Genomic DNA, 18,130 nt, shown 5'->3' with positions numbered 1-18,130 from the left:
TATCACACATAAGTGGTAGTATAGGTTGCTGTTAAAAATCAGGTAGTAAAATGTTAAAATATTTTAGAAAGTTCCCTTTATTTATGAATTCATTCTATTTTAAAATTCTACAAACCATATTTTCTCAACAGTACTTCACCTGATTCTATCTAAAGGACAAACCAAAAGCAGAATACTGTTTATACTAAATCATGAGTTCAAAAAGTATCCTACTGAAGGCTAGTATTTTCAGTCCAACACTTCAGTAATCAATGTAACAGTCCATAATCTCCTAAACAGCTTTGTTCAAGAACTTAATTGGTAAAACCACTTAAAAGGCCAGAGAAGCTCACGTTTCCACAAGCAGTAATGTGGACAGTAAATTCTGATACCAAAATGATAAACAGGCAATGACAACACACACAAATTATTTTATTGTGTCCTGGTGTCAGAATGAACACAAGTCATATTTGTTTCATGTCATCACATGTATGGTGATTTGCACCCATTCTCCCTGCTTGTACATATTTGGGAAATTTCTCTTGCATTAAAAAAAACCACTAACAGTTAAAAGAATAAAATGCTGTCTGAAATGCATGTTAAATAATGGATGAGAAAATGAGTACTTAAAAGACAAAATTCTTGCTGATTTAAATTGAAAAGCATGTATTGAAATCAGTTTTTAAAAGGGCTACAACCCTACCAGTTTAAGCAGTTTTAGCTCTGTAAGTTTAATGAGTGAAGAATTTAAACAGTGTCTTTTGAAGTTAAGGTTTTATTAACTTAGATTGACAGAACATGAACACAACCCGCAAGTTATGTAGGTGTCTAACGCAGTGCCTCTATAAAGAAGTCAAGTTCCAAAGTTAGGATAGTGTACTAGTTAAGGGCACTGCCTCTTCCTTTAGTCATTTCATCGAGTGTTCACCTGTAAAAAAAAAAGACAGAATATAGTATGTAAAATGATATCAATGTATAATTTGCCAACCTTTATTCTCCATAATATAGTATTCTAAATTTTCAAAAACTACTGCACATGCCTAATTGCCCACATTAGGTAACTATAATTACAATATAATTCTCACCCAATAATTACATGGTAAGAACTATCATTTTGATTTTAAAAATTAACAAAAATTAGACAAAAAGGACTTTAGAGCAATTGAAAAGAACATTAAATAGCTTACCACATCATCAATCTTAAGAATGCTGCGAACTGTTTCTGTAGCTAGGGTAAGAGCACTGATCGACACCAATAAAGGCTGGACCACCAACTCTTCCAAGATATTTGAAATTCCACCCTACAATTTAAAAATCACAATATCAAAGTACTAACAATTATCAGCAAGCATCTTAAACATGATATTATATATTTCTAAGAGCTTTTTCAAATGTCTACACTAAAAGATAATCATCCAATATGTAACGTTTTCTCAATATCTGTATCAGCAAAATTAAAACATTTTGGAGTACACACACATATACAGAGTACTATGCAAAAGTAGCCAATCTGATTCTGCTTATCCAGCAAAGGAATGACCCCATTTATGACTGAACTTTTCTTCACTGAAAACAGAACTACCAATATGAAATTGCTGTTACACAAATCTAAGGTGAGGATATCCTTAAAATAGTGGCTATAATTCTTACTTCAAAAGGGATATTGCAGATAAATAAACAAAAAGTGGCAACCAAAACTCCTAAGAGGTAGATGAGGTCTCCCTCTCTCTGTTATATATGTATATGTACGTATATGTGTGCATGTATGTATACATACACATATATATGAAGTACTACTGTATTAAACACTAAGCAACTGTTTTCTTTTTAATGATACTAACTAACATCATCAGAAATTACGTATTAAACCTGTGAGAGATGGGACTTTTACAACTATGACAACTGTTCCGACAACTTTTTCCCATATAGGGAAAATAGGAAATAAACATAACACAAACCTTAATTGCAGTGATGATTAGCAATTTTGTTTAAATAAATACAAAGAGAAAGAACAGACCAAATAGGAATAGAGTTTCCCTGAGTCTTTTTGCAGGAGATAAAAGCTTATTAGATCTATTTTATTGCCAACAAAGTAGAATGAAAAATCATGACAACTTTATTAAATTATGCAAACCAGATCAACAAGGCTACATAGAGGTCAACACTTCCTCACTTTTACTTTATTAACGTAATTTAAAACATTTAAGAAAACTATTTTTTGTTGACATATACCTATTACTCTCTATATGACTGCCATTTTCACTGACATATCTAAAACCATAGAAGGAAGTATTAGATATAGGGCGATTTAGCAAAATTTCAGCAGAAGACAGCTCCCAACCAGCTTTGCCAATGCTCAGAAGCTGTGCTACTTCTGATGATGTGGGAGGGGTGGACCAATTCCTTTGGGATGAGGCAATTCCTCAGATAACCTAGATCAGCGATGGCTAACCTTTTTGTTGTTGCGTGCCAAAAGGGTGTGTGTGTGCATGCCCATAACGCAATGCATGTGCAACCCCCGCACATGCGCACACAACCCCCCCTCCCCCATGCATGCTGATTTACATTGTGTCAGATAGGTTTGAAGCCACAAACAGCAGCATCAGAAGCAGCTTTGAATGGCCAATGGGACAGACTATCTGCCTGAATAGCAACTATTGTTAAATAGCAGAATAAAGTCCATGAGTGATATTTAAATGTCACCATCCTTGTGCCTTCATGTACTTCATTTTCATTCCTAAAATGTGCAAGTTGCATTACAGATCAAGCTAGAACGCTCCGATCTCCACAGAAAAAGGACATAAATAGTTTTCTTTGTTGAAATGCTAATTGCAAAAATTGTATGTGTATTAGAAGAAGCATCAAGAAAAAAGCCATGCACTTAAGTTGCTATTATGCTGCTTGTGGGACTGTTGAAGTGAATTGCTATTTAGCTGCCTGTTTGTGTAGGCACACTACAACAAAACACTACAATTATATTGCCACTTGCTAAAATGTCCAACATTCTAAGAGCAAAAAAGGATTTTGTTTAATTGACATTTCTAAATTGGGTCACCCAAACCAACACTATATAGCTACAAACTCAATGCATTTCTCTGCATTTGTTGCAATTTATATTGCAATTTCAGGATGAACAATCCTAGTTATGCATAATGCAATAAACATGAAAAATAGTACTAGTGAACTCCAAAAAGGCAGAATTTTACTAATGTCAAATATGTGGTACATCATTTGTTTTATTACAGTTTGCAGATTACCTTTCTGACATTGATGCCAGCAGTTTTCTCTCCTTGTGCATGTCTGTTTCTCAACTCTGTAACAGTGGATATCGGATTAAGGCCCGCATTTTCAGCAAGGGTGGATGGAATAATTTCCAGAGCCTCTCCATAAGCACGAACACAGTAAGATTCCATGCCACTTAAAACACGAGAATATTCATTCAGGCGTATTGCCAACTCTATTTCTGGTGCTCCACCACCTGCAATTAGGGCTCTGAAATTAAAATTAAAATGCAGCTTGAAGTGTAGCTTGCTAACTTGAATGATTTTATTGATCCAAAAAGATGATGCAGTACCTTTTCTTGACCAAACAACGGACAACACACAGAGCATCATGGATGGAACGCTCAGCCTCTTCAATCACCAGTTTATTAGACCCTCGTACCACAATTGTTACTGTTTTTCCAGGGCTAGCACAGCCTGTAATCTGAAATACAAAACAGGCACTATATTGAATATTCAGATAAGAAAGCTTACTGCTCTTGGGGGGGGGGGGAGATCTCGTTTTGGGATCAGATTTTAGAACTATGAAAGCACTGATGACAACAAAATGACAGTATCCTTTTCAAGAGTTTTCCTTTAGTTCTTAGCAAGGAGGGCTTTTTTTTCATTATCCTAAAGAATCCATTCAACCCAGTTTGAAAAATTTGTTTTAATTTCAGAACAAAGTAGACAAGATATATCCTACCTTAACTATCCTTCCAGATCCATTTAAATTAACTTCTTCTGCAACTTCGGCAGATCCCAGCATGTCACCAGTAAACTGATCAATATGAGCAACTGGCTTAGTTCCAATAGTCTTTTAAAAAATAAACAATACACAAATATATCTTAGGTTAGATATGTAATATTTTTCAGAATTTTCTATAGTGCTCAAGGAATTGGAAATCAAAAGGCAGGTAAACTTCCCAAGCAGATGTCAAATCTATTTCCAGGTCTGAATGAAAACAAATGTGCATACAGCTCCATAACGACACAGCTTCCCCATCCCCAAATAACCATAAGGATACACTCTTGCTTATTTGCTCATAACAGGGAGAGAGGCATATATAACCTTACAGGCAGAAACAGCCTCTCATCACCTCCAGACATGACTTTTGCTCAAAGAAGAGAGGAAATCTCTGAGAGGAATGCAAAACAGTATCTATTTTATTCCTTTAAAAGCAGGGACAAACTGCAAGACTGAGGGAGTGAGAAAACCACTTATTCATTTAGCTACCCACCATTGCCACCTTGTCCTCTATGAAAACACATATGCTGGCCATATATAGAACTATAGCCACATGTGTACTATTTTAAAGTCCTCAGTGGTGGGTCAAATCTATCAGATGCATCCCAGATGTGAACAAAACAGTGCAAAGAAGCAGTATAGTGACAGATACTTCAGAGTTACAGTGTCTGGGCTGATTATGTGTCTCCCAAAGTAGCTTCTGGTTCATTCAGTTTGCTCACAACTAAGCAATTAAGAAAATGCATTAATGTAGAAAATACATGTATTTGTAATCTCAACTGGCTAGCTGTTTGTAAGAGCATAACTGAGGGAGCAGAGTGGGAACAAACTCACAAAGCACATAAGTAATTTGATAAATATATGTTATATCACTGAACCTCAATCTATTTGTATGGAAATAAGACCCATTAAATTAATGACTCTTAGCTTCTGAGCTGATGTTAGGATTATTCTGTAAACTTTTTTAGAAAATATTTATAGACTGCTTTTTATTATAGCATTACAAATGTCAACAGAGATTCATTCACTGTTACAATCAATTTCAATTCATGATTACTCATGATACTGTCAGGATTATAATATTCCATGACTTAAGAATTCATTCATTTCAAGAAGCCTCTATTATCTCACCTTGCATATAAATTCAATGTCTTCTCTTTCAATATCTTTGATGACCATAATCTTCATTTTGTTGAGGAAATGTAGACCCAGATCACTTAGAGCATCCCTACAACCAATACATTAGATGCGGTTTAATATATATTACAGCATAGCATTATCAGAACTATTCTGATCTGCATAGAATGATTTCAAAACTTTAGAACATAATTTTATGTTCTTCCTACTCTAATAAGATACTATCAAATATGGGTTTCAGATATTTCCCAAGCCTTCTGGAACTATGAAAGTAATTCTTATGGCTCTGCTATCCAGGGGTGGGATCCCACTGGTTTAACAACCGGTTCACTGCACGCACACGCAGCGCGCATGGTTCACAGAGAAATCACCTTCCACATTACTGCTGGGGAGGAAAACTGCTGAGGTGCAGCAATCCACTCTGCCGTGCTATCAACTGGGCTTCAGAAAAGGGAATATAGGTGAGTATAGCGCAGGGGCAGGAGGGCCCAGCCCAGCTGATAGTCGGAGCTACCAGTTCTCGTCCAAACTGGTCTGAACCGGTAGAATCCCACCCCTGCCTCTATCTCAAGTCAGAGCACATTACCAAGTACTGGGAAATATAGTTCTTCCATTACTACAGTGCTAAAAAAAGTCTCATTTCCATTGTTTTTAGCTTTAGCAGTATATAAAGTCCAGAGAGAGGTGCATTAGACATGTATTAACTATGACAAGAACAATTTTAAATCTAAAATTAAAGTTCTAGTTAAAAATGAATGAAATATGAACTATTGAAATAAACATACCGCAAAATGGATTTCTGAATGAGTAGTACATTGCAACCCGTCTTCTTAATTTGCTTAACTAAATTCAGAATATAGGCTCGCTCTTCACGCAAGACCCTATCCATTTGAGTATAGTCAGAAACAACAATCTGGTTATCCATCTAGTAGAAAAATGAAAAAAAAAAGTATTTTAAGTATACTTGTGCATAATAGTCAATTTAATAGCTTTGCAACAATCCAATCACCCGAACAGACAAAATACAGGTTTTGCAAAGTACTAAATTACAGCTGACATTTTATTTTTTTTAGGCACAAAAATATCAATTTCTTGGCATTAGTTCTTGTCAGTTTGCTTCATTTCTATAGAACACTGCATTAGGGTTCCCTGAGTGCCTCCCAAAGACAATTCTTTTAGTGGAGGGAAAAACAGTGATTTTTATCAATAAAATATAGTTAACAGACTGAACTCTAAGTTGTAATTTCTGTCAACTGCCTGTCCCTAGAAATCTGCTGTAGTTATGGATAGTTGCAGAAAAGGAAGAATGCTTTAGTTGTATGAGACGTCAACTAGCATAATACTGCACTTAGTCTTATGTTAAGAGGATTGCTCAAAACAAATTGGATATATCTTGCTTTGTGAACCTAATGTATTCTTTAATGAGTGCAGAAAGTCAGTCTGCAATACAATCTTACATGCTGTTTTTTGTAAAAATCTTACATTTTTACAAATCAAATACAAGATTAATATTTTAAGAAACTTACAACCACAATTGAGCCCAACATTTCTTTTGCTGAGACAGTTTTTACGTGAGTTTTGTCCCATTTTACGACCTTTCTTGCCACAGTTGAATCAGTTAAGTTAGTAACATAGTTGTTGAATGAATCTGGCTTCCCCATTGACTTTGCTGGTCAGAAAATTGCCAAAGGTGATCACATGACCCCAGAACACTGCAATCACTATAAATACATGCCAGTTCCATGCATCTGAATTTTGATCACATGATAATAGGGATGATACAATGTCATAAGCCTCTTTTCCCAGAGTCATTGTAACTTTGAACAGTAATTAAACAAATGGTTGTAGTTGAGGACTAACTGGACACTTAATAATGAATAGAATGAAAAGGACAATGCTTTTTGAGCCACAAAAGTCAGAAGGTTGCAAGAGGTCATCATATCACTCTGGGACACTGAAACTTGTCATAAATATAAATCAATTGCCAAACATCTGAATTTTGATCATGGAACCATGGAGATGTTCTAATAGTCATTAAACGTGAAAAAGTCTTAGTCACTGTTCTCAGGGCTATTGGAATTTTGAATGGTCACTAAATGAACTAATGTAAGTTGAAGACTGCTTATAAGTTATTCAAAAGAATTAAAAAACTTACATCTGTTTTTGGAGCAGATAAGCAAAACTGAATGAGACCTATTTTAGCTTTTTCCACTCTGTTCACTCCAGTATTGGCCACTTTTTGTGTAAGGACCAGCCCTTCAACGAGTTCACAGTCATCAATTGTGCCCCTAAAAATAAATACTCAGTGAATAAGCAATACTAAATAAAGATACAAATAAAAATTCAGAATTTGACTAACTCTTACCCCAGTTTTTTAACAATTTTAATGTCTCTAAGATCCACGTTGCTAGCAGTAGTTGGATCTATCACCTTCATCACAGCGTCAACACTCATTGGAGAAAGGAGACTAGAATACTGTGATACAACCTGAAGGATCAGTAAAGATTTACTTAACATGCCTTTTGTTTGTCCATTATATAAGAATTTCACACAACTTTACTTTTTTAATTATTCAAAATTGAAACAGGAATTAATTTCTTCAATTGTTTTAAAAATGTAAATATTTAAATAGAACCTAATCCACAGCATGCACTTGACTCTCTCAATAGGTCTCCTGAAGCAAGCTTAATGAAGCTTAATGTTCAAGACTGATGGTAAATAGCTGAACTCCAAGCGGACAGCTGTAAAGCTTTCTTTCCTACAATACTCATTATGGATGCATGGTTCTTCTTTCATGTATGAAATGGCAACAGCAACTCCAAATGAATAGATTTTGTCTCGACAAAGGAACCAGAACAAGGCAAAAGACTTCTATGTTTAATCATTTTGTTTTTTAATCAGAACAAAATTCTCATAGAAATACTAGATAGACCAGGCAGGCAGTCCAGGAGAGGGGGGAACAGACAACATTCTAATGAGATTATATTGCTGGGCAAAAAGGAAATATCTTTCTTTCATTTCTTTAATGCCTGTGCCATGATTTCTAGAGGCTCTCATAACTGCATCTTAGCTATATGTTGTGCAAATTTTACACAGGACTTCATGGAATGACAAAGTTTTTGTACCTCAAATAATTGTAAAAAGTTTTCATAGGTACATTTTGATGAAGTCATTCTGGAAATTAAATGATTAAAGTTATTGTAAGAATTATATCACTAGCTTTCAATAGGAAATGATGCTGAATGTTTGCCGAGGGTTGGGATGATCATAAATCAATTTGAAACTAAACATACCCTGTGTACTCTTAAACATTACTGATGGCTAATTAATCTTATTTATTTATTGAGCCCATGGAGACTCATATAAACTTATACATATAAACTGTACATAAAAGGCAAATTATACATACCCAAATAAACAAAAGTAAAAACTTATCAAGTGTTTTCTTTCCAAAACCCACCTTAGAATTCAATGCTGTAGTTGCATTGTTAAGGAGGGTTTCTCTGTCACTTAGTTCGACAGGCTGTCCCATGCTGGTCAAGACTTCAATGCCTTTTTCCAATGCCTTCTGGAATGACTCCGAAATGATGGTGGGATGAATTCCTAAGGAGAATTTAGGATATAAATTTATTCAAACTATAATCAATACACAGATATAGATCTATAACATCAACAATCTGATCTCATAGATTGGTCTCAATGATTTGATCTCACAGAATGATTTCAAATCAAGCTGTCTATAAAAGAATTGCGTTAGTAGTAAGTAGATGGACAAAACCAAGCTTGGAATAGCTAAGGCTCCTGAAAAGACTGATTAGGGGTTTTTAAAATGTCTCATTTTAGAAGCAAAAAATAATAATCCTATGGCATAAAATAAATCTTAACAGTAACGTAATACAAATGACGTAACCAGTCTTCCAATTTATCTCTAAAACTATTAGCCTACATTAGCCATATGAAACACAGAGATAATTATTTTTAATCTACAAAAATCTTTCATGTTCTTGTGGGAGGGGTAACTGGTTGCTTTAGTCATATAACCAATGAAGCAATTTCTATAGTAACACTTCTTTTTTGTACTTTGGGTTCATTTTATAAGTCACTCATCAAGGTTTTCCATGCAAACAACACAAAGGAAAGTTCCCTCTCCCCTGCCCTCCCCACCCCTTATCTAAAATGTGCTTGTATATTGTTTAGGAAATAGATGCTCGGTTCCCAGCTCTACATCTTGTTATTTAATCTTGGCTGGCTGTAGCTTCTCACATGGCTCAGCTGGGTTTCCATCCTCCCTTTCTTCCCAATCTGTCTCCTACCCCTGACTGACAGTTCATGGAACTTGGATAGGTGAGATGCAGCCATGATAGCCAAGATTTGGATGCAGAAGTTTTCTACTGTGACAAAAGATCACCCAGACTATATTTTTTATTATTTTACATTGCATTTCCATATGCAAAACTGCATATAAAGATACCTTTCTGAAGTAGTCTGGAACAAGCATCCAGGAGAGAACCTGCAATGACCACAACAGATGTAGTGCCATCTCCAGCTTCAATATCTTGTGCTTTTGATAACTCCACCAGCTACATGTTGTCAAATATTGAAAGAAAAAATATAAATTCCTGTATAACACTACTAGAGGTTTTTATTAACAAAAAACATGCAATATGCAAATGTACACATTTCTAGGCTCCATGTCAATGTACTGCAGTAATTATTTTCTATAAGGAATATAACCATCATAGTAGTTAGTGTAATTTGGCTTTAGTTTTTGCATTTACATAAATTTATAAACTTACCATTCTGGCTGCAGGATGAAGAACCTGCATCTGCTTCAGAATTGTTGCACCATCATTTGTGATTGTCACATCACCTTTACCATCTTGGATCTACAAAAGCACAATCAAGTATTTGGACACCAACTCAAAAAAGAAAATCTACAAACAGAATACAAGTTTAAGCATCAATTTATATTATGTATTGAAAAGTACCAACCATTGGTTCAATATAGCAAACTACTATTTAGCCTAGGGTTAGAAATATTTTCAGTAATGTTCACCGGCACTTCTGCATCCAAGGAAATTTCAAGAGCATGAAACCTCATGACATTTCTTGAATAGCAAAGTGTACAACTGATGTACTTGAGTTTGAATGAAAGTACAATCCTTTCACATTATTTAATGTAAAAATCATCTGCCAAAGATTCATTGGTAGTTCTTTTTATAAATACGGTTCATGCCAAATAAGACTTATTTTATCTCTTCGTTTCTCACGGCACTCTATTTAACTATTTAAGGCGCACGTAGTTACATTAATTAGAATAGTTGCACAAAATTTTATTTTACTATGATATTCTAAGCCCTTCCCTTTATTACTTCTGAAAACATATATAAATATTCAGCAACTTCATATCAGCTTTCAATGGATCTATACATGGGAACTCAATTACTGCAGTATTTAAAAGTACACTACCATGAGTGTACGGAGCATATCAATAAAAGCTGAAGAAAATATCAATAAAAGCTTCATCTTCAGGAAAAATTGACATATCTATTTCAATGGGTTCCTCTGAGTATCTGCACATGCAGAGTTGCTTAGTTTTTGGTCCAGTAGAAATGCTGTCTATGAATGAATGTGAAGACAATTGGTAAAAGCCTTTGAAGTAGTTCATCAAGTCTTCCTGGGAAGTGTTACCACATTTTTTGGGTATAAGACACACCTTTTCCCCCCCAAAAAGAGGGTGAAAATCTGGATACGTCCTATACTCCAAATGTAGCTCCACTACCCACTCCGTGCGCCGCATTTTCAGGTGGTTCCAGGCCAGGGTGGGGGGTGGGGGGGGAGAGGATCCTCACTTCCACATGGAGCCTGATTCCCGAATAATTCCCAGGGAATTGCATTCAAAGCCTTTTCAACAAAAGCATTTTTGGGCAGTAGCACCACAATCCCCTACCCGATTCCAAAAAGGACACATGCAGAAGCCAAAAAAGTGCTTCGCGTTACATGTGGCGGGAGGTTTCAGGCTACTCCGTGATCCCTGCAGCTTGGAACCACCTGTCACTTGAAATGCTCTTTTTTCTCCCTGATTGCAAAAATGGCTTTTGTCAGGACGCTAGATTGGGAAGTTAAAAACATGGAATGGGATACAATCAAGCTCCTGAGATCGCTTCGCTGCTACCCCAAAATGCTGTTATTGCAATCTCTGCTGCCTGGAACTGCCCGAGAAGAGGCAGGTGAAGTGGGCTCTGCAGAGATCACTGTAACAGCATTTTTAGGTGGCAGTGCAGAGATCCAAAGCCTTTGAATCAAGCTTGATTGTATCCCATTCCAGGTTTTTAACTTCCCAATCTAGCGTCCTGAGAAATCTAGCGTCTCTGAGGCAACTCTCATTTGCAGGAGGAGGAGGGTGGCATATACAAAAGCCTCTGAGTAACTGGGAAAGAAAGCTTGGAACCTGCCGAAAACTGCCGCCCGAAAAGCCCTTTTTCTCTGTCCTCCTCTCCTAAGGTTTTCAAAGCATGATCATCTTCCCAAGGGCGCCACAATCCTCATGAAAGCGGAGGGAGAAACAAAGGAGGTGAGAGAGCTTGCAGAGATGAGAGATTCCCTATGAACCCAGGGAAAGGGGTGGGGAAAAGGAGCCCCTTCAGGAGGAAAACAGCCACCTTCTTCCCCTCAGATTTGCATCCTCTTGTTCCTCAACAGCACTGCTGCCAAGCCTTTACTGGCTGAAACTCTGAGAGCCGAGGTGGCACAGTGGTTAAATGCAGCACTGCAAGCTACTTCAGCTGACTGCAGTTCGGCTGTTCAAATCTCACCAGCTCAGGGTTGACTCAGCGTTCCATCCTTCCAAGGTGGGTAAAATGAGGACCCGGATTGTTGTTGGGGGCAATATGCTGACTCTGTAAACCGCTTAGAGAGGGCTGAAAGCCCTATGAAGCTGTATATAAGTCTAACTGCTATTGCTATTGTGTTTTTTTTTTTTTTTTAATTTCTTGCTTTCACGTGTTTCTGCCATACCTCCTCATGGAATGGGGCAGGCGGAAGAAAAGCAAAGATAAACCAAGGAGCCACGAGCTAAGATCGCAGGCAGGTCGGGCAAAGAGGAAGGGGGATGGGAGAGAAGAAACACCAAGCTTGTCCTTGCCTCTCCCAAGGAGCTCCCACGCCACCTCACAAGAGCACCTGGTTTCAGTTTTACACGGCAAACATTTGGCTCACACAGAGGAAAGAGGATTTAAAGGTAGGAGGAAGTGGCTGTGGGAGGCGATGTTAACCAATGCATTGTTACTGTAAATGCCCTTGTACGGGCAGGGCCTGCCCCCCCCCCCCCCCCGCAGCCTTCCAAGAGGGCTTCAGCGATCCTGAGCACCACCAGCACTGGGCCAGCTTCTTCGAGCAGCCAAGTCCTCCTTCTGCACAAAATCATCCCCTACCCTATCCCACTCCAAACATTCCAGTTAAATCTGCGTAGGGTGATAGGGTTTGTTTTAAATGGATAAAAAAATATGTGCTGCTCATTATCAAAATCCGAGTGGAAGTGAGGATCCCTGCCACCTGGGACCGCTGGGAAACGCGAGGCACACAGGCAGCGATGGTCTGTGGCAATCCCTGCAGCCTGGAACAATTGTTTGGGGGTATTCTACCCTTCAATCAGCTGCTCCTCCTGAATCAGGCTGCTGAACCTGGCCAGGCCATTTGTTGTTTGCTGCAAGGATGCTAGTCAGATTACTACCAATGGATGCTGGCAGAAACTTTTTTTTCCTGTTTTCCTCCCCAAAAATTAGGATGCGTCTTATACTCTGATGCTTCTTATACTCCTAAAAATACAGTAATTTACTGATTCGAGAATGTTTTGCTTCTGTTAATGCATTCTGCAAAACATCTTTCAAATGCTCTACATAGATTTATTATAAGCACAAACTACACACACACAAAACCCCAGCTCAAAACTCACCATTTTATCCATTCCCTTTGGGCCAAGACTTGTCCTGACAGCATCCGCAACCGCTAAAATAGAGATGAAAATAATTTTTATATATTCAAAATTTACTTCAAGTGCAAACAATTTCATTTATGGCTGCCCACTCGAAAAGACATTGTGTAGCCACAAATAAGATAATAAATTAGACACTAAATCCTCTAGGATGTTTAAAATACCAGCTTCCACAAAAACATAATAAAGTGATTCATATTATTAAGCCATTGCTTGTTTAATTATGATTTGCTAAATAAAGTCCAACTTCTTTAGTTCACATCACATGGGCCAAAAAAGAAAAATCACAATATGCATGCCAAATTTTCAAAGTATTTGAATATATCTGAAAGTGGCTTGTATATTGATTGCATGGACCAACTATCATAGCTTATTCATGTAGCAAACTAAAGTGGAGCAAATACTGCTTTTGTATAATGCATGGACTCAATAACTGTATAGAAAGCAAACCAATACTACATGAAAAATAGCAAAAGTAATAGTAAAATAATGTTATTTTATAATCCTGTCATATTAATTATATATTATGTTTTGGATAGTGAGAGCACCATTTAAATTTAATTTAATTATATATTATATTACTTAAAAACAAATTATTATCTGACAATGCAACTCATATTCAATGTGAACACTAAAATAACTGAAATCTGTTTAAAGGATAACTCTCTCTATATGAATTTGCTTTTGATCTTCAGTTTTATTTTTTGCATCTGACATCACCTATGGTTCAGGATCACCCTGAGGAGGATCCAAGAATCTAACAAGCCACAGGCAATCCATCACTTTTCTGGAAGAATCCCCAGCTTTTTCCACTTATAGATGCTGACCTCAATCTTAACCTCTAATCAAAGCGATCACATTATGATTTACTGCGCTGTGCAATCCGACCAAGAAAGATTTTCTTGTATAAAGGGTTTATCTTTTATTTCAAATCACACTGGAAACATTCAGTACAATGACATCCATTACACTTTCTAAAAGTGGGAAAAGAATAGGAAGGATAATAGAAATCGTTCCTTTACAACGAATGCAATTCATCTTCTTCTCTTTCATTTAAAAAAAGCACAGAAAAAATAATAGGGTTTATACTGCTCGGCCTTCTTTTATCTTCAACAAGACTCTGAAAGAACCTCAGTTCATTCCAACAAAAGAAGCGGAGGGCCGAGGGGTGTGGTCTGGATGCTTTAGGGACCGGGAGCCCCTGCCCGAGCCCGCCAGATGTCAACGGAGGGTCCATTCATCCTCCCCTCCATCACCCCTCCATCCTTCCCCCTATAAAGACAACGGTGTCCCATCTATCACCTTTCCCCGCAGAAATGTTGCTGAAGCGGATCTGAGCCGGCTTATCTTTATCCTGGTAAGATCTGCGATTGCCGCCAGAGTTACGGTTCCCTGAGGCCGCATTTAGAAAGGCCCCTTTTGTGCTTGCGTTCTCCGGCATGTCTGCGCCCGGATGCCCACTCAGTCCTCCGATGGAGATGGATTCTTTTCTCCCCTGTCCTGGAACCTGCGCCACCAACACTTCCCCAACGCCGATCGGAACCTTCCAGAACGCGCGCGGCAGCAGTTGGGAGAAGAAAGGGCCTTGCAACGGTTCCTCAGGCCGTCGCTGAAAGCGACGCTCCGTACAGGGTTGTCTTTGTATGTGCCTGATTTTCAATAAACACAGGAAACGGTTGACTTTTTTTTTTCAAGTAGTGACCTCCGGGAAAGGAAAGAATGAATTTGGCTGTGTGCGTAAATGTTTTCCAGAGGCTGAAGCCGAACTATTTTAAGTAGGGCAATAATGCTAAACGGAATAAGATAGGCATCAAAAGCCACAGGCTCCAGTGTCATTCTTAATTGCTCAACAGTCTGAATGCTGAATTCTCTTCTATTGGCGCAGAATATAATTGGAAGCATCAATGTAACCACCGCGAAAAGGAGAGTCTTGCTAAAAGGAAGGAATTATTGAATTTATAATCATTAATAAAATAATTAAAGAAAATCAAATGTTGCAAATTGCAAAGCACAAAATGCAGGAAAAAATCCACACATTTATTCTGCAATTTTGTTTTCTTTTGCTTGAAAATAATCTGATATAAAATGAGTGGGATTTCAAAGTAAATCTGCATACAAATACAAACTGGCAGAGCTAAATGAGATTTAAGAACCAGTTTTTAAGAAATCAGCCTAACTTTTCAAATGAGAATACTTTTAAAAGCAACAAATGTTCCATAACTTCAGCAAGCAAATCATTAATTTTGGGAGATTTCTGTATGCCACAAATTCTTAATTGTAAAACATTTGTTTTACTTATCAAATGTATATTTTATTTTATTATCATGGGCTGAAATAATTGTTTCAGAATCTTTGCAACTTAATGTACCAATTCATTTTAATATCACAAAATTATAATACTAGAAGTATATAGATTCTTTTGACCATTCTTTTCATCCCAGCTTCATATGCCAGATGAGATTTTTTTTTAAAAAAAGAGATTATTTTATCTCCAAGAGTAAAGAGAGAGAATTCTGTTCAGGAACATTTTCGAACAATTATAAACTGATGAATGAGGGATTGAAAGTAAATTGCTTTTCACAAAAAACCTCCACGATTTTATGTTAGTAGATATTCTACTGGAGAATACTATACTATACTATACTATACTATGCTCAGGGGGGTTCCTGCCAGTTCTAAATCTATCATGCTGTTTAGAACCGGTTCCAGCTCCATCACCCTGTCTGTCCGCACCATGCTTGCCCCGCCCACCACTCACTGATTGGCTGGCTCACCAATTGCCCTGCCTGCCTCTAAGAGTCCTATCTAAACCTTAAAGTCTTAAAGCTATCAAGTTTGAACATCCCTGGGTTTTTTTTCCTAAAGAATTAGGGATGGAAGGGTTTTGTAACTTGACAGCTTTAAGACTTGCGTGCTTCAAATACCAGAGTTTCTGAGCCAACATTTTGGTTGCTAAGCAACAACATTGTTAAGTGAGTTTCACCACATTTTACAAGTTGGCCATACCCACCCAGTCACGACTACCAAGCCACCCCCACCCGGTCACATGGCCAGCAAGCCACACTCACAAAGCAGGCCACACCTACAGAAGAGGTTCAAAAAAAATTGAAACCCACCACTGACTAGACTAGACTTTTATTTGGCAAAGTGTGATTAGAGACATAAAGGAATAGACTGGACTGGACTAGAATAGAAAATCTAAAAGAACAGAATAGAATACAATAGAACTGAAAAGGACTTTGGAGGTCTTCTAGTCCAGCCCCCTGCTCAAGCAGAAGAACCTACATTCTCAAACAAGTGACTGTCCATTCTCTTCTTAAAAACCTCCAGTGATGGAGCGCCCACAATTTCTGGAGGCAAGCTGTTCCACTGGTTAAATTGTCCTCACTGTCAGGAAGTTTCTCTTCAATTCCAGGTTGCTTTTCTCTTTGATTAGTTTCCAACCATTATTTCTTGTCCTGCCCTCTGGTACTTTGGAGAATAATTTGATCCCCTCTTGTTTATTATAGCCCCTCAAATACTGGAATACTATCATGTCAACCCCTAATTCTTTTCTTTAGACTAGCCAGACCCAAAACCTGCAGCCCTTCTTTGTATGCTTTAGTCTCCAGACCTTTGATCATCTTAGTTGCTCTTCTCTGAACATTTTTCCAAAGAATTTGTCTCTGATGCAGAATCGCTCAGTGTCCATGCAAAGCAACAGAGTAATAATAATAATACCAATAAAAGGGGTGTAGTAAAGAAGGTAAGGATAATAGTTATACAACATATCCCTATGTTCTCATCAGAAAAATGCTAGACAAACTGGACTGTACAATGTACCTGCAAGACATAATAAGTCCCTCTAGGAGATAAGCGCATGCATAAATTTGATTAATAAGTGACGTCACGCAAGCAACCGTGCAAAAAAAAAAAATCACCTCGCAGTCAGAAAAACATATGCCATACAATTGGTATGCCATACATACAAGGAACTCGGCTTTCTATTCCCTTCACCCAAAGGGGGCGCAACTATCCCCAGGAAAGAGCGGTCGCCTTCCAAGGAAGAGTTTTTGTCCCCGCCCGGCTCCCATCCTCTAGTCTTTTCAGGTCCAGTTGAGCCCCTTCAAACAAGATGGCGGCTTCCGCGGAGCATCCTTTGCCTGAGCCTGCCAAGCCCTTACTCGGGCTTCTAAATGGTATCGCTCAGGCCACCTTTTACGGCAACACGGAGATCACGGAGGAGTTGCTGCGGGAGCAGCTTTACCCGGAAACGGCGTCGCAGGAATTTGGAGTCCTGCTAGCTAAAATGAAAGGAATCGTCAAGGTAACGGAGGCGGGACTGGCAGGTGACCGGAGTGGAGCAGAGCGGTGCAAACGGGGGGGGGGGGGGGGGCGCAGCGAGGCTGGTCTTGTATCTGGGCACGAAATCGCTGAATAACGTCTTTCCCAAGCCCGCCCTTTTCAAAAGCACGCGAATTTAAGCACCCTTTCCCTGCATTTCAGAGTGGGGGGGAAGAGATCGGACCAGTCAGCAATCCGATGCTCACAGCAACTCGGATGCGGGTGAGAGGCAGGATCGGGATAGATTTCTCTTCCCAAATCCAGCACCAGTTAGGCCACTGCTATAAAGCGGTTCTGGTTAGGAATGCTGATAGCTGTAGCAACGCTTCTAGAGAGCTCAAGTTTAGCGGTGCCCACCTTGAAGAAAAGAATGCCTTCTCGGGCTTTATTTCTCTTCTGGAAAGGAGGAAATTTATTTATTCATTTTTATTTTTTTATGTATTTGTCGAGTATGTATAAGATAACAGATATAAGTATAAACATGAAATGGATACAAATAAATGGGAACATTAGAACAGGGACAGTAGGCACGCTGGTGCACTTATGCACTCCCCTTATAGATCCTCTTAGGAATGGGGTGAGTTCAAATCCCTGAACTTCAATCCCTGTTATCCTCCAAATGCAGCCAGAGGAGTAAAAGTAGCTTTTCCTGCTCAGAGCAACTGCCTCCTCTTCTTCTCACTTATTTGC

At 38.2% G+C, this 18,130-nt stretch overlaps 2 protein-coding genes across 3 annotated transcripts in view; one reads left to right on the top strand and one right to left on the bottom strand.

Annotated features, from left to right (window-relative positions):
* Window positions 1-734: 734 nt before the first annotated feature.
* Window positions 735-14,723, bottom strand: CCT4 (chaperonin containing TCP1 subunit 4). Its single transcript, XM_032212805.1, has 14 exons — window positions 14,420-14,723; window positions 13,079-13,131; window positions 9,921-10,010; window positions 9,596-9,704; window positions 8,585-8,727; window positions 7,490-7,611; window positions 7,280-7,412; window positions 5,910-6,049; window positions 5,119-5,215; window positions 3,946-4,056; window positions 3,554-3,684; window positions 3,237-3,471; window positions 1,167-1,280; window positions 735-907 (listed from the first exon to the last, which is right to left on the bottom strand). The coding sequence occupies exons 1-14, from the start codon at window positions 14,556-14,558 to the stop codon at window positions 893-895; spliced, it is 1,632 nt and encodes a 543-aa protein (XP_032068696.1). The 5' UTR covers window positions 14,559-14,723; the 3' UTR covers window positions 735-892.
* Window positions 14,724-16,785: 2,062 nt separating this feature from the next.
* Window positions 16,786-18,130, top strand: part of COMMD1 (copper metabolism domain containing 1) — a 99,899-nt gene continuing 98,554 nt past the window's right edge. Inside the window, exon 1 of one of the 2 annotated variants that reach the window (XM_032212807.1) lies at window positions 16,786-17,423. In XM_032212807.1, coding sequence (XP_032068698.1) covers window positions 17,232-17,423 — 192 coding nt within the window. In that variant the 5' untranslated portion in view covers window positions 16,786-17,231. The remainder of the gene's footprint in view (window positions 17,424-18,130) is intronic. The other variant, XM_032212806.1, reaches the window with a different exon arrangement.

This window comes from Thamnophis elegans, chromosome 3, assembly GCF_009769535.1.
Source record: "Thamnophis elegans isolate rThaEle1 chromosome 3, rThaEle1.pri, whole genome shotgun sequence".
In the NCBI taxonomy this organism is placed as follows: Eukaryota; Metazoa; Chordata; class Lepidosauria; order Squamata; family Colubridae; genus Thamnophis; species Thamnophis elegans.
The sequence above is the reverse complement of the archived record's forward strand: the minus strand, read 5'-3'. Positions and strand labels throughout refer to the sequence as shown.